At 40.7% G+C, this 14264-nt stretch overlaps 1 protein-coding gene and 1 non-coding gene across 3 annotated transcripts in view; both read left to right on the forward strand.

Moving 5' to 3' along the window:
• SPTLC2 (serine palmitoyltransferase long chain base subunit 2) overlaps positions 1-14264 on the forward strand; it is a 113571-nt gene that overhangs the window by 50373 nt on the left and 48934 nt on the right. For both annotated transcript variants that reach the window (XM_032344811.1, XM_032344812.1), the window contains exons 7-9: positions 1592-1697; positions 2437-2656; positions 4968-5094. In XM_032344811.1, coding sequence (XP_032200702.1) covers positions 1592-1697; positions 2437-2656; positions 4968-5094 — 453 coding nt within the window. The remainder of the gene's footprint in view (positions 1-1591; positions 1698-2436; positions 2657-4967; positions 5095-14264) is intronic.
• TRNAK-CUU lies at positions 3599-3671 on the forward strand. The gene has a single exon. It is a non-coding gene; the product is annotated as a tRNA-Lys (tRNA).

Below are 14264 nucleotides of genomic sequence, written 5' to 3' on the forward strand. Positions count from 1 at the left end.
TATTCTTCTATATTTTCTTTTTTTTTTTTTTTAAGATTTTATTTATTCATTTGACAGAGAGAGAGAGAGATCACAACTAGGCAGAGATGCAGGCAGAGAGAGGGGGAAGCAGGCTCACCGCCGAGCAAAGAGCCTGATGCGGGGCCCGATCCCAGGACCCTGAGACCACAACTTGAGCCGAAGGCAGAGGCTTAACCCACTGAGCCACCCAGGCGCCCCTCTTCTATATTTTCTTTTTGTGGTTTTTTTGTGATATATTTTTTTATTTAAGTCTTCAATTTGCATGGAATTTAGGGAGCATAATACAAGAGAGATAATTGAATCTTTTTCCTAAGTAGGCGATACGGTCAAGCATTCTACTATAGGTACTTCTTTCATCTAAAATTTTGAGTCAGTATTTTTCTCTTCCTTTCTGTCTATAAACAGAGGAAACTAAAACAATGAGTGCATTTTTATTTGTCTCCTGCTGGTCGCCACACATTGGTGTCTGCAGCAGACATAGCAGCTTCACAGTATTTTCTGGGGTAGCATCCCGTCTCTGGGTTAGGTAGCGTATTGTGTTGTTATGAGTAACTGAAGGTATAAGTACAGTCACAACCTTTGGCCATCTTACTTGTGGTATGTGTTTTTATTGACTTACTTCTGTTTTCTAACCAAAGTCCTTTCATGGGAAGAGCAAAATCAGATAACTTTGTAACCCCCTCTTTCAGTCCTGAGCAGTAGAGAATATAAAATCACATTTTATGATGGGGTGCCTCCCACCTCTGTTAAATGTACCCCAGACTTAATATTGCATAGATTTGGGGGCAAAGGTCCTTAAGGCCATTATTTCAGGGCAGACATTTTCAGTATGAAGCCTACTGTAGTGGTGGCAGTGGTCTTCACAGCCTTTATCAGTAACAGGAGAATTACGATCCTCAGTTGTAGCACAAGACAGGTTGTTTTCTGGGCTTGGTAACCGTCCTTAGGACCAGGAGAGCTGATCAAGTCAGACATGGAACAGTCTCAACTGATGGCCAGTGTTCTTAGCACGTAATCTTATGCATGCCCAGACTGATGTATTTTGAGCCCACTGCTAAGAGAAAGCTGTTTAACAAGTGTTTATTGAGTGTATCCTAGGTGAAAGGAAGCAGGGCGTTTACTTTGAATTTTCCCTCGTATTTGCCTTTTAGGAGGTGTGTGCATTTGTTTATTTGCACTCTTGGTCAGTCTTCTTTATGCATGTATTTCTGAATGAGTCACTAGGATTAAAGATACAGTTGATTCCACAAATACAGAAAAACAAAAAGTGAACAGCCAGGTGTTTAACAGGAAACATCGGTCATTTCACAGGCATGCTACCCAACGGAACCGCCTGTGCCACAGTCATTTAGTGGTTGTGAACATTTATTACCTTTTAGATGAGATTGTCATTCAGGCTAGCAGGAGATCACCCATTTTGCCTTATCTTTTTCTGCTCAGTTCTGGTTATGTTAATGTCCTTCGCTGTCTGAGACACACTTCCTAATAAGAAATGTGTATTTGCATTTCTGAAATAAAGTTCAGAAAGAGGAAGGTACTTTGTGCTGAAATTCTGTTTTGTGTGCTACAGATATGCAAAGCCTAGAGAAGCTGTTGAAAGATGCCATTGTTTATGGTCAGCCTCGGACACGAAGGCCCTGGAAGAAAATTCTAATCCTTGTGGAGGGAATATATAGGTAATCCTGCTTTCTTATTCTTATCTTTCTGATTTGGCTCCAGGAAGTTGTAGAATATTTTAAGCAGAAGGGAACTAGAATCAGGACCGCTCTGGTCACTAAGGAGGCAGTGTTGATGATTTGATAGTAAGATACCTGGAAGCAGAGTTAGCACTAGCACCGAAGTCTTCTTGTCTGGTTTTTCCTTATTTTTTCCATCATGCTGATGGTCTTCAAATCCCCTTTCTTTTTCGCATCCTTTATTTTTCTCCTGTTTGTGTACGTATGGGCAAGAACTGGAATATGTTTTCTAATGTGTCAAAACCAATTCTACATGATGTCATTTTAAGAAAGATTTTATTCTGGTTTATTTGCAGCCCTTGCACTTACTCTCTTATGTCCTATCTTTTTTATTCTCTTATTCTGCCATTTTAATTTCATCTGCAGTGTAATACAAAATCTAATGTTGCCTGTAATTGCACATGTTAGAAGACTCTTCTGGGATCTTTATCCATCTGTGGCGAATGAAGATCAATTCTGTTCTGGTGCTTGTTTGAAAAGATCCAGTTTCCTTTCCCCTAGACATCTGCCTAGCTGTGGCATCATCTGACTTTGCCAGTTTAAAATCACAGGCAGAGTTGTCAAACCATTTAAAAAAGCAACAAAAAAGTTGGAAAAAGGAATAGTAATAGTAAGGTGGCCAACTCCTAATTTTGAGTTAAAAAGACTCCATGTGTGTGTTTTGTATCCATTTTGCCAGCATGGAGGGATCTATTGTTCGCCTTCCTGAAGTGATTGCTCTTAAGAAGAAATACAAGGCATACTTGTACCTGGATGAAGCTCACAGCATTGGGGCCCTGGGCCCTACAGGCCGAGGTGTGGTGGATTACTTTGGCCTGGATCCTCAGGATGTGGATGTTATGATGGGGACGTTCACGAAGAGCTTTGGGGCTTCTGGAGGCTACATCGGGGGGAAGAAGGTAAGCAGGCCCTTTGGATTGAGCAGCTAAGGGTGCAGGTGCTTCTGGCTACCACATTTGGTGACTCACAGGGAGCAGATAAGCATCCCGAACCGGGATGTGGAGATCCTGGATTTGTTTGTGGCTTTAGTTCACACTGCCAGCGGGCTTCACACTTCAGCTGCTCAGTGAGCGATTCTGAGCAACTAAAGGCTGGTTCTGTTCATTGTTTGTTGTTTTCTTATTTGAGCTTCGTCCTAAACGACGTGCTGATCTGACATACAGAACACCCTCTTGTGTGAAAGGACGCGCAGTGGTGCTGCCTGTTTGCCAGTCTTCTTCCGGGTTTGACTTGCACCCGCGGTTTCCCAAAAGTAGTGAGTTTCTGAGAGCCAGTGGGAACAGAAGACTGTTTTCCCCGCCCTTGGCCTCAAAGGCATCTTGGGTGAGCATAGAGACAGGAAGGAAAAGATTATTTTGCACGATCTGGTTTACTAGAAGGCATTGTAGTTTTCAATTTAAAAATTGTGTAATGAACTCTGAGGCATTTGAGAATCAGTATGGTGTGGTGGAAATTGTTGAACCGTGAGACAGAGGCCTAGGTTTGAATATTTCCCTTACATTGTGAGCCCTGGGGCAAAACATTTATTAACCTTCCCATTTCCTTATCAGTAAAACAGAGATAAATATGCCTAGCATATAAACTTGTAGTAAAGGTTGAAAAAATAGTGTATGTCCATGCTACGAATGGATGAACTTGAAAGCATTGTGTTAATTTAAAGAAGTCAGTCGCAGAAGGTCACATATTATTTATTTTATGTGATATATCCAGAACAGGTAAATGAGAATGTAGATTAGTAGTTGCCAAGGGCTGAGGGGATGAGGTGAGTGGAAGCTGACTGCTGGTGGGGCTGAGGTTTTTTTTCTGAGATAATGAAATGTTCTAAAATTAGATAGTGGGGTGCCTGGCTGGCTCAGTTGGTAGAGCATACAACTCTTGATCCTGAGGTCATGGGTTCAAGTCCCATGTTGGGTGTGGAGCCTACTTAAAAACAAAATAGCTAACTAACTAACTAAATATATAAATATTTTCATAGTGATGAAAGTTGCACAGCTCTGTGAACATACTGAAGCCACTGAGCTATACACTTCAGAAAAGTGAATTATATCTCAATAAAACTTATTGTCAAAAAAACCTCCATAGTATTAATAAAAATATATTGTCCAGTATTTTGTGGCATATAGTAGGAACTCATAAGTATCTTTAATTCTTTTTTAAAATTTGACATTAGGGAAGCTTGAAGCATGGACTTTCTCTTAGTCATGATTGTCTTTAGGGAAAACTCATTATTGGTTTCAGTCAAGTTTGGTAGATTTTTTTTATTTTTTTATTTTTTTATTTTATTTTATTTATTTTTTTTTTTTTTTAAAGATTTTATTTATTTATTTGACAGAGAGAGAAATCACAAGTAGGCGGAGAGTCAGGCAGAGAGAGAGAGAGAAGCAGGCTCCCGCTGAGCAAAGAGCCCGATGCGGGGCTCGATCCCAGGACACCGAGATCATGACCTGAGCCGAAGGCAGCGGCTTAATCCACTGAGCCACCCAGGCGCCCCATTGGTAGATTTTTTTTACCTAAAATTTTTGTTAATGGGACCAGGCTGACTTTGGAGAGTTGTTTGCTTTTTGGTGAGATTTACTGCTAAACCAGAGGACTTAGAATAAACTCTGGGACATCATTTTTGTCTGGTATATCTGTGGTTTTGTGGCTTTTATACAGTTTTTAGTGTTTTTGAAGTGATGTACTCTTTTATAGTCATATTTTGTGTTTCCTTGTTGGGGTCGGTGCGTGAGCTATTTTGTGTGCCTGTTTTATTGAAAGAGTAGTGAAGTTAAAAGCAGAGAATAGGGATATACCACTGATTGTTTTGGACTCCTTGCAACTGACATACAAAGTTTTTCTTCGTTTGGCTTTCCTGTTCTCATGAAAGACCCAGGGAATTTCTCAAAAGCAGTCCAAGCACTTTAATTCAGCGTTCTAGATCTGTTCATAACATTAAGTGAGATGTTCTCCAAATTTAGAGGGCTTCTTTAAAGCTAGTTTTTCTTTCTTTCAAGTTGTGTCCTGTTTAAAAAACAAACAGCCCGAGTGAGGGTGTTGGCACAGTTGTCGCTGAGAGTGTCCTCTGACCATGGCAGATAGCTTGCATCTCAGATGAGCGGCCCTCTTTCTGGGCTGTTGAGGGAGGAGTCTGCTTTTACCTGGAAGGCAGGCAGTGACATTGCGGAGAACTGAAGCTTCCCCTCTAATGCCTCGCTTCTGTGAACTCCCCAGGAGCTGATAGACTATCTGCGGACACATTCTCACAGTGCCGTGTATGCCACGTCACTGTCGCCACCGGTCGTGGAACAGATCGTCACCTCTATGAAGTGCATCATGGGGCAGGACGGCACGACCCTTGGTAAGTCTCTGTTTTCTTGGAAGATTTCCTCTGCTCCGTAAATGCTTAGCAGTCAAACGAGCTCTTTTCCTTGAACTTTTTCCCTAAAATGAGGAGTCGGGTATATGGATGGGCTGAACTGACAGGTGGGTGAGGCCTTGGTTGCTATGGACACTTTGCAGCATGTTTGATACACATGTGCCAGGAGAACTAGGTTGGCTTGCTTCCTGTTGAACTTTCTTGTCTATAGATGGTAACTATAGATGGAGGCTTTAACCTTACTGTCTTACTGTCTTCATAAGTCTTCAGTGATAAGCTGCAGGGTCTTTCCTGGGTTGCACAATTTTTTTTTTCTGAGTTGCTCAATTTTATATGAAGATGTAACTGACTGTGTGTAGTGATGTTTCATTCCTTTTGTATTTAAAAGCTGCTCTTTGCATGTATTAATGTCCTTGATTCGGTGCCTTTCAAAAGAGTTTCTAATTGAACAATAGGTAATAAAAGGCATCCTGAATTTGTTTATTCTGTCTTTGGTGGAATTTGTAGTCCAAACTCAGCGCTCTGACATGAACACACTGAAATGAACAATGAGCAAAATGTGACACTTGCTTTCTCTTTTACTTTTCTTCTGCATCACTAGAGGGCAGTGTTGATTGCAGAAAAGTTAGAACAATTGTGATTTTTGTTTTGTTTTGTTTTGTTTTCACTTCTAAAAGTATTTCCATTGTATGAGACATAGATTAATTTTACTTGCTTTTTAAATGCTTCTAAAATGAGTTTTATTCTTGTCAAAGATTTTACACTATCAGCCTTGAGCTCTCAACTCTTCATTTATATAATATTTTCTTATAAGATTCATTTGATTTACATTGGAAAACAAGAAGGAAGTAGTCTGATCTTGATTGATGCAAACCTGTTTTCTTAAATCGGAATTTTTTCCCAGTTTTTTTTTCTGATCTGTAGTATATCCTTATTATCTATAGTGAGAGATTTTTGGAAATAGATTTTCAACATGTTGATCATTTTCAGTCTCATGAATTGATTCCTTGGAGAAGAAAATAGTTCATTCATGTTGTGAGCACAGCATGGAGCCTGGGGAGTAACTCCCTCTTCACATTAGCTGTGTTACCATCCCTTTTTCCTCCTGGTGTTCATAGAAGTAGTGTGTTTTGATCTGAGATATATATTTATATAGCTAGCAATTATCTAGTTACTTCACATAAGTGCATCAACCTTAATTGATTCAGCATACAGACAGGTGACTAAAATGAATGGCTAATAGCCGTCAGAGTTCATTTTGGATAATTTATTTGCCCTGTCCCAGAACGTGGATCTGTGTGATGTGTGACCTGCATGAATGACTTATCTGTACTAAGTAGTGAAATCTAGTCTCTGCCGATGGTGAGAAAATGAAATGCGGTAATTAGTTATAGGCTTTGGGTTAGCACTCATTTTCCAGTGTATTTATTGCCTCCCTGACCACCCCCGAGGCTTAGTGGTGCGAAACAACAGCCATCGGATTGTGCTTACAGATTCTGCGGGTCAGGAATTCGGTCAGGGCACAGCAGGGATGGCTTGTTTTTGCTCCAAAATATCTGGGGCTGAAGCTGCCAGGGAAGACCCAAGCCCCAGGTGGCTGGGGGCTGGGATCATCTGGAGGCTTCTTCCCTTCATGTCACTGGGGCCAAAGTGACTTGAACACTGGGCTCAGTGGAGGCCGTTGACCAGAGCACCTTCATGTGACCTCCCTGTGAGGCATGGGCTCCTTGTCGCATGGTGACTGGGGATCCAGAGAGGGGTGCTTCAGAGCAAGCGTTCCCTAAGAACCTGCTGAAACCCCATGACCTTGGCTGATCTGTTGTTAACAAGCGGCTCACTGAGGCCAGTCCAGACTGCAGGGCGTGGGAAATCAGACTCTGCGTCAAATGGGAAGTGGGTCCAAGAATTTGTGGCCATTTTTACAATTTGCCACTACCAGCTTTTATATATTTTTAAAATTGCTCTCTAAAACTTTTAATTAGTATAGGCAAACTTCTTTTTGCCACATTGCTTCTCTGCCAAAATAGAGGATAATAAAAATGTAACCCAAGGGGCACCTGAGTGGCTTAGTGGGTTAAGCCTTTGCCTTCGGCTCAGGTCATGATCTCAGGGTCCTGGGATAGAGCCCCCACATTGGGCTCTCTGCTCAGCAGGGAGTCTGCTTCCCCCTCTCTCTCTGCCTGCCTCTCTGACTACTTGTGATCTCTCTTTCTCTGTCAAATAAATAAATAAAAGTCTTTAAAAAAAAAAAGTAAACCAGAGTAGAGAGAAGTACCATCTTTCTTGAATCTGGTTACCTGATCTTTTTTTTTTTTTTTTTAAAGATTTTATTTATTTATTTGACAGAGAGAGAGATCACAAGTAGATGGAGAGGCAGGTAGAGAGAGAGAGAGAGGGAAACAGGCTCCCTGATGAGCAGAGAGCCTGATGCGGGACTCGATCCCAGGACCCTGAGATCATGACCTGAGCCGAAGGTAGTGGCTTAACCCACTGAGCCACCCAGGCGCCCCTGGTTACCTGATCTTAATTACATTTTACCTGATTTCTTTTAGATTTGATTATGTGAGGTAATGCTTATTTTTATGGCATCATAAAATGCATCTTCTTACTGTTCTTGTAGTAGAAAGAAAGTGTGAATCAAGCCACAGCCCTTTGTGCCTTAAGGTGACTTAAAAAAAGGTACCTGCAATTAATTTACCTGGGTGTGAGTTTGTAGTAGAAGTGGCCTGCACTGAGAGAAACTTCTGTGTTCAAGACATTGAATTTCATTCATTCCACACACACTGAGTATCTCACTCTGTGTTAGACTCTGAATCAGAATGCACAGGAAGTGGGCATACAAGCAGATGGTTTGAGAGGAGTATATATACTTGGGGAGTGCTGGAGATGCAGAGGATAGAGTCTTGTTGTATCAATCCTGGAGAGTACTGGAACATAGAAAAATTAAAATTTTACCAATCACTTTACCAAATATCTGCCCTCTGTGTGCTAGGTGCTATCACTGGACACTCCTGATGCATCAAGGATGAAAAACCCCAAGTTTTTTGCATAATGGGGTTTCTAGTACAGGAAGTAAATTATACAGTGTGCTAGAAAATAAGTACCCCGGGAGAAAGGGAAGTAGCGAAGGTGGGCGACCAGGGGTTCTGGGGAACCAGTTTACAGTTTTAAACAAAACGGTTGCTGAGAAGGTAAGACTTTAGCAAGAATATGAAGAAGGTGAGGACTTGGCCCTGAAAATCCAGGAATAAAAAGGCCTAGGGAGGGAGGCTACTCTGTTCAGGACCAGCAAGGAGACCACTGTGGCCTGAGCATAGTAGTGTAGGCAGAGGGGTTGTGGGGAAGGATAGAGGTGCACAGGATGGCAGTTCTGACGGGAAGCAGACTTGTGAAGGGTGTTAGGATGACACAAAAAAACATGGACACACTGGTTCTCTTGCCCTAAAATCAAATTCAGATTCTGGTTCAGTATCAAACTCAAGATTCCTGTGAATCTGTGGGCTGCTTCATGCTGACAGGCTTCTGGCGTGCATCAGACAGGTAAAGAATGTTATTGGTCCTTCGTATTTTATGAAAAGGTACAGAAAATAATGTACCCGCGATCCCATATTTTACTGTTAATATCTCACCCCATATATGTCACTTTTTAAAAATAAAAAGATAACTAAAGCTCCCTTTAGTGTCCCTTCTTGATTTTTTTTTCTCTCACCCCTTCCCCAGAGATAATCATTATCCTGAAATTGTCTCTTTCTGTACTTTTATGCTTTGACTGTGAATTGTATCCATATAGAAAGTATTCCCCACTGTTTGCAGGCTCGCTATTTGCTGTGACGATTTGCAGGAATGCTTGTGAGATTTAACTGTCTGAATCAAAAGCCACCTTGATAAATTGTCATGTGAACAGCACTCGTGTTCTCAGCTGGGCACGAGTCCAGGGGGAAGCTGTAGAGTGCACTTCCGCCGTGCTTCTGCTCTTTCCCTGATAGGACCCAGTCTCCTGTCCTCTTGAGTTATTAAATGAGTTGTGCAATATCTCTGTCATCTTCCCCACATTACCGACGAAAATGTCCTGCGACATGTAGAAAAACCTGTGAAGAAAGTAGGTGAGCAAAGGAGGCCCACAGATGTCCCTACATTTGCGGAGCATGTGGGAGTGCTGAAGCTCATAGAGACAAGGGATGGCCCACCTGGGAGCATGATGGACTCCATATTGTCCCACACCGTTGAGTCATCACACATGCGAGAGCACTTCTGTTGTCTCAGGGTAAAAATAAGTCACTGGTATTTTAGATGCTGTCCGTTTTACAGAAATTCTTGGCAGGTTATTATGTAGATATTTAAGAGTATTTCATGGCTTGGGAAAAAATATCGTTTGGAGTTTTGGGTGAGCTAGGAACATGTGATTTTTCCTGTTTTTGAATGATGTAATGTAGACTCAGCTACCTGAAAATTCACACTGTGACACACATTTAGGAACAGACTGCATTCCAATAACAAGGACTGTCTATGTTGTTTTGTGTGTGCAGTGGGGTTTTTTTTTCCCCAAAGATTTTTATTTGAGAGTGAGAGAGAGAGAGAAAGGGAGTGCCAGAGCATGAGCAGGGGAGGAGCAGAGGGAGAGAGAGAAGCAGACTCCCTGCTGAGTAGGGAGCCCGATGCAGGGCCCTGAGATCATGACCTGAGCCAAAGGCAGAGAGAGTTAACTGTCTGAGCCACCCAGATGCTCCTGTTGTTTTGTGTTTTCAAATGTTACATAAATTGGTCATATTGGGGAAGTTGTTCTATAACTCATTTTATTTGCTTAATATTATTTGTTTGCATTATTTCTGTTGAGTGTGAAGTTCTTAGTCATTATTTTCACTGTTGTGTAATATTCACCGAGTATTACCACAGCTTCTGTGTTCATTACTCTGCTGATGGACATTTAGGCTGTTAGCTTTATTTTTTTTTTAAGATTTTATTTGTTTATTTGAGAGACAGAGAGAATGAGAAAGAGAGTGCGTGAGAGAGGGGAGGATCAGAAGGAGAAGCAGGCTCCGCACCAAGCAAGGAGTCTGATGCAGATCCAATCCCAGGACTCCAGGATCATGACCTGAGCCGAAGGCAGCTGCCACCCAGGCGCCCCCCCTACTTTTATAAAAATTTTTATCTCTTTGAGATAGAGCACAAGCAGGAAGAGGGTCAGAGGGAGAGAGAGAAGGATAATAATTCTTTTCCACTGTGGTCTCTCAAACTGAGAGAAATGGCTTTTCTTTAAATCTTGTTTATAATAATGTTTTATAAAAGTTTTCCTTTTTGATATGGTAGAATTTGTGAGTCTTTTCCCATATAGATAATGTGTTTGTGCCTTGAACAATCTTTTCTTTAGTCCCTGTCAAATGTATCTTCTGCAAGTGTTTATTGCTTTCTTCTACTGTTTTGTATGAATTAATTAATTGGTGGTATGTGTTTCTGTACAGCTATATGTGTGTGCCTGATTTATTTTAGGGGTATTTTTCATTTTCATCTTGGATTATCTAGGCTTTCTAGAACCATACATTTTAATACTGTACTGTTCTTCAGTTTCTATATTTGAAGAAATTTACCTGGAAGGAATCAGATTTACATCTGAGCTGCACAGTATTTTCTGTGTCTCATTGAATTTCCATACTGCTGTGGATTGGAAATGGGGGAAGCTGAAAGGCTGTGTCTTTTGAGCTAATACCCTTTTTCTCCCAAATGCCCTGTTTCACAGCTTTATAATATCACAGATTTATGATTTTGTCTCACAGAGCCAGTATTTAATGTTTCAACACAATGTTTTGTTTGAAGTATGTATGCAAGTCAATCAGTAGGCTAACTGCTAGTGTTACGGTTGGTGTCCAGTCCTGTAATACCAAGCATATAATGAAATCTCTAAGCCTTGCCTTTTCATTATAATTTTGACTGTCTCAAGTATTTTATGTTACTTGATTTTGATCTTTTTTTCCCATAACTGATAGTGTAACTACAGCACAATTCCAGTGAACCTATAAAGTTTATTATTGTCTCATTCAGTAATAACTTCTGATTTTATCTTGAATCTTCTGAGTTGCATGTTAAATTTTTCTTAAAGATTTATTTACTTATTTTTAGAAAAGAGAGAGCACGCATGGGGGTGGCAGGGGTGGGGAGAGGGAGAGAGGATCCATGTAGACTCCGTGCTGAGCGCTGACCCTAACCCGGGACTCGATCCCAGGACCCTGAGATCATGACCTGAGCTGAAATCAAGAGTTGGATGCTTAACTGACTGCACCACCCAGGCACCCCTTGAGCCCTGTGTTATCTTATGAGTACTCACATTTTGTTTTGTCCCTTTAACAAACATCTTTGGTAATACAAAGATGAAATAGAATAAAGTATTAGAATAATAGTGATAAAATACTGCTATATTTCTATATATATAAGTATATATGCATAAAATACTGTTATAGAAAGAGGGAGACTGTCCCAAAAATGAACTTTCAGTTAATAAGCAGTATCATTGGGCAGTAACTCCAAAAGCTTGTTGGCCAGGTGACATAGGTCGGCAACCAATAGCTTAGGGATGTCACTGTATAACGTGTGAAAACTCACTAACCCTTGATGTAGTTTTTCTTTTTCTTTTTTAAGATTTTATTTATTTATTTGACAGAGAGATCACAAGTAGGCAGAGAGGCAGGCATTGGCGGGGGGGAACTCCTTGCCGAGCAGAGAGCCCAACTGGGGACTTGATCCCAGGATCCTGAGATCATGACCTGAGCCAAAGGCGGAGGCTTAACCCGCTGAGCTACTCAGGCGCCCTAACCCTTTATGTAACTTTTCTATGTCATGTCAGCTCCCCTGTTAGGATCCTTGTCTTGCTCCTCCTTTGCATCTTAAATAGTGCCTATACCAGAAACTTAAGAGTCAGTAATTGTTTGACTTGATTATTCACAAAATTGTTATGTCTTCCCAAAGAGGAATATAAACTCCATGAAAACATGGAGTTTTGGCTATCTTGTTCACTTCATTGCTTCTGTTGAAAACCATGTCTGGCACATAGTAGGTGTGCAGTAAATGCTTGGTAGATGGTTAAATGAATACTTTGGTGCCTTGAAGAGAGGTATTGTAAGAGTTAATGACTTATGATTTAGTCCTTATTATATTCTTTGTATTCTTAAATGATGAGGACTTAAGAAATGTATAGACCTAAGAGGATAAGATCCCTCATTCACTCATATAGGATTATTCTTGAATGGAAGCCTCATGTATACTGACCAATATTCTTAGAATTATAGGACTTGGGAAAAAAATATGATAAATTTAAGATTGATAATTTAGTTTTAAAGATATAAATGTATCTTTGATTTGATGTTGTTACTAATTTTCTCTTAATGGGATAAATCTTCAAACTTTGATGAAACAGGTAGTTTGGCCTTTGCTCTTTCTAGCCAGGTCCTCTTGTAACCAGAAGCAACCATTTGGAAGCTTGCTTTCCAAGCCCGGGAGGCATTTGTTCCATTCTAACTGGCAGCTGTATCTCATCAGTAAAAAAGAAATGGGAGCTTAGGTATCATTGGAGGAAACATTCTAAATCAGATTAGGATAGAGATGCTAAACTTAGTTTCATACAAATAGGATTTATAGCTAACTAAAACAGATTAGACTTGAGTTAAAATGTATGTATTTGCTTGTCATTAAATACTTCACTTGGGTTTTCGGGTTATCTATTAGTATCTGTTATTCTAAGCAAAGATGGGACCTGTGTCAGAATGTAAGATTTATGGCAGGGTATATTTTCACAGGGGCTACTGTTCTTTCTCCAGTTATGAGCTTAATATGATTTTCTCCTTTTTCCCTTCCAAGCCAGAATTAGTGGATCTAAAATAGTTGTTTTATAATGATAATACAATGAGCTATGAAATGGTGAACTATTCATCTTCATTTAAGATGAAATTAAGACTAAAATGTGACTTGGGGCACCTGCGTGGCTCCGTCATTAAAGCATCTGCCTTCAGCTCAGGTTATCATCCCAGGGTCCTAGGATTGAGCCCCGCATCAGGCTCCGCTCCCTACTCAGTGGGAAGCCTGCTTCTCCCTCTCCCACTCCTCCTGCTTATGTTCCCTCTCTTGTTGTCTCTCTCTCTCTCTCTCTGTCTCTATCTCTGTCAAATAAATAAATTAAATCTTTAAAAAGATAAAAAATAAAAGCCTTTAAAAAAATAAACTAAAATGTGACTTGAATTGTTAGGGGTTAAAAAAAAGAAATCACTTAGCTTTGATATTTGGAAGACTTTCTTTTGTTTAATACAAGCGGAGTAAGGGGCGCCTGGGTGGCTCAGTGGGTTAAAGCCTCTGCCTTCGGCTCAGGTCATGATCTGGGATCGAGCCCCATGTCGGGCTCTCTGCGCAGCGGGGAGCCTGCTTCCTCCTCTTTCTCTGCTTGCCTCTCTGCCTACCTGTGATCTCTGTCTGTCAAATAAATAAATAAAATCTTTAAAAAAAAGAAGAAGAAAAAAAATACAAGTGGAGTAAAATCATATTACTGCTTTTAATTAGTTTCGAGTTTATAGGGTCAGTTACAGGTAAAGCATGGGAAGTTTAGCAGTGGCTATAAACTGGGTATAAATAAGAAAAATCTTGACAGTGTAAACAGTAGCAGACTGGAGATGTGGAAAGGGGTAAAGGAAGGTGAGGGACATGGAAGTGTATCAGTTTCTGTTATGTACTTGGTGGAAAGTTAGTGGGTACTGTCTTGTTTATAAATGAGCACATTTTGAAGTGAAGGAATTGGCTTTAGGTTTATGAAGGTGACTGGCCACTAGAATTAAAAACAAAGCTTGGTGGTGATTAGTCAAGAAAACATGGAAAGTAGCCGGAGCACAGCTGTCTCACCACACCACCAGGTAGGGCTGCTGGAAGGGGAAGCAAGAGGGCTAAGCACATTGAGCTCTGTAGTGCTAGCTGTCGGAGATGCCCGAAGGAGACGCTGGTTCCTGGGATGGGAAAGGAGGTGGCTGGCTGAGGAGGGGAGGGGGGACTTCTGTACATTACATTTAATATTCTGAACTGCTTGAATTTTATTTTACCATATGAATATGTTACTTTTATGACTAATACTTTTTTGTTATCAGCTTCCACGGTACATGAAAACCTATGGGAATAAATCTTGC

This window comes from Mustela erminea, chromosome 5 (genome assembly GCF_009829155.1).
Source record: "Mustela erminea isolate mMusErm1 chromosome 5, mMusErm1.Pri, whole genome shotgun sequence".
Lineage (NCBI taxonomy): Eukaryota > Metazoa > Chordata > Mammalia > Carnivora > Mustelidae > Mustela > Mustela erminea.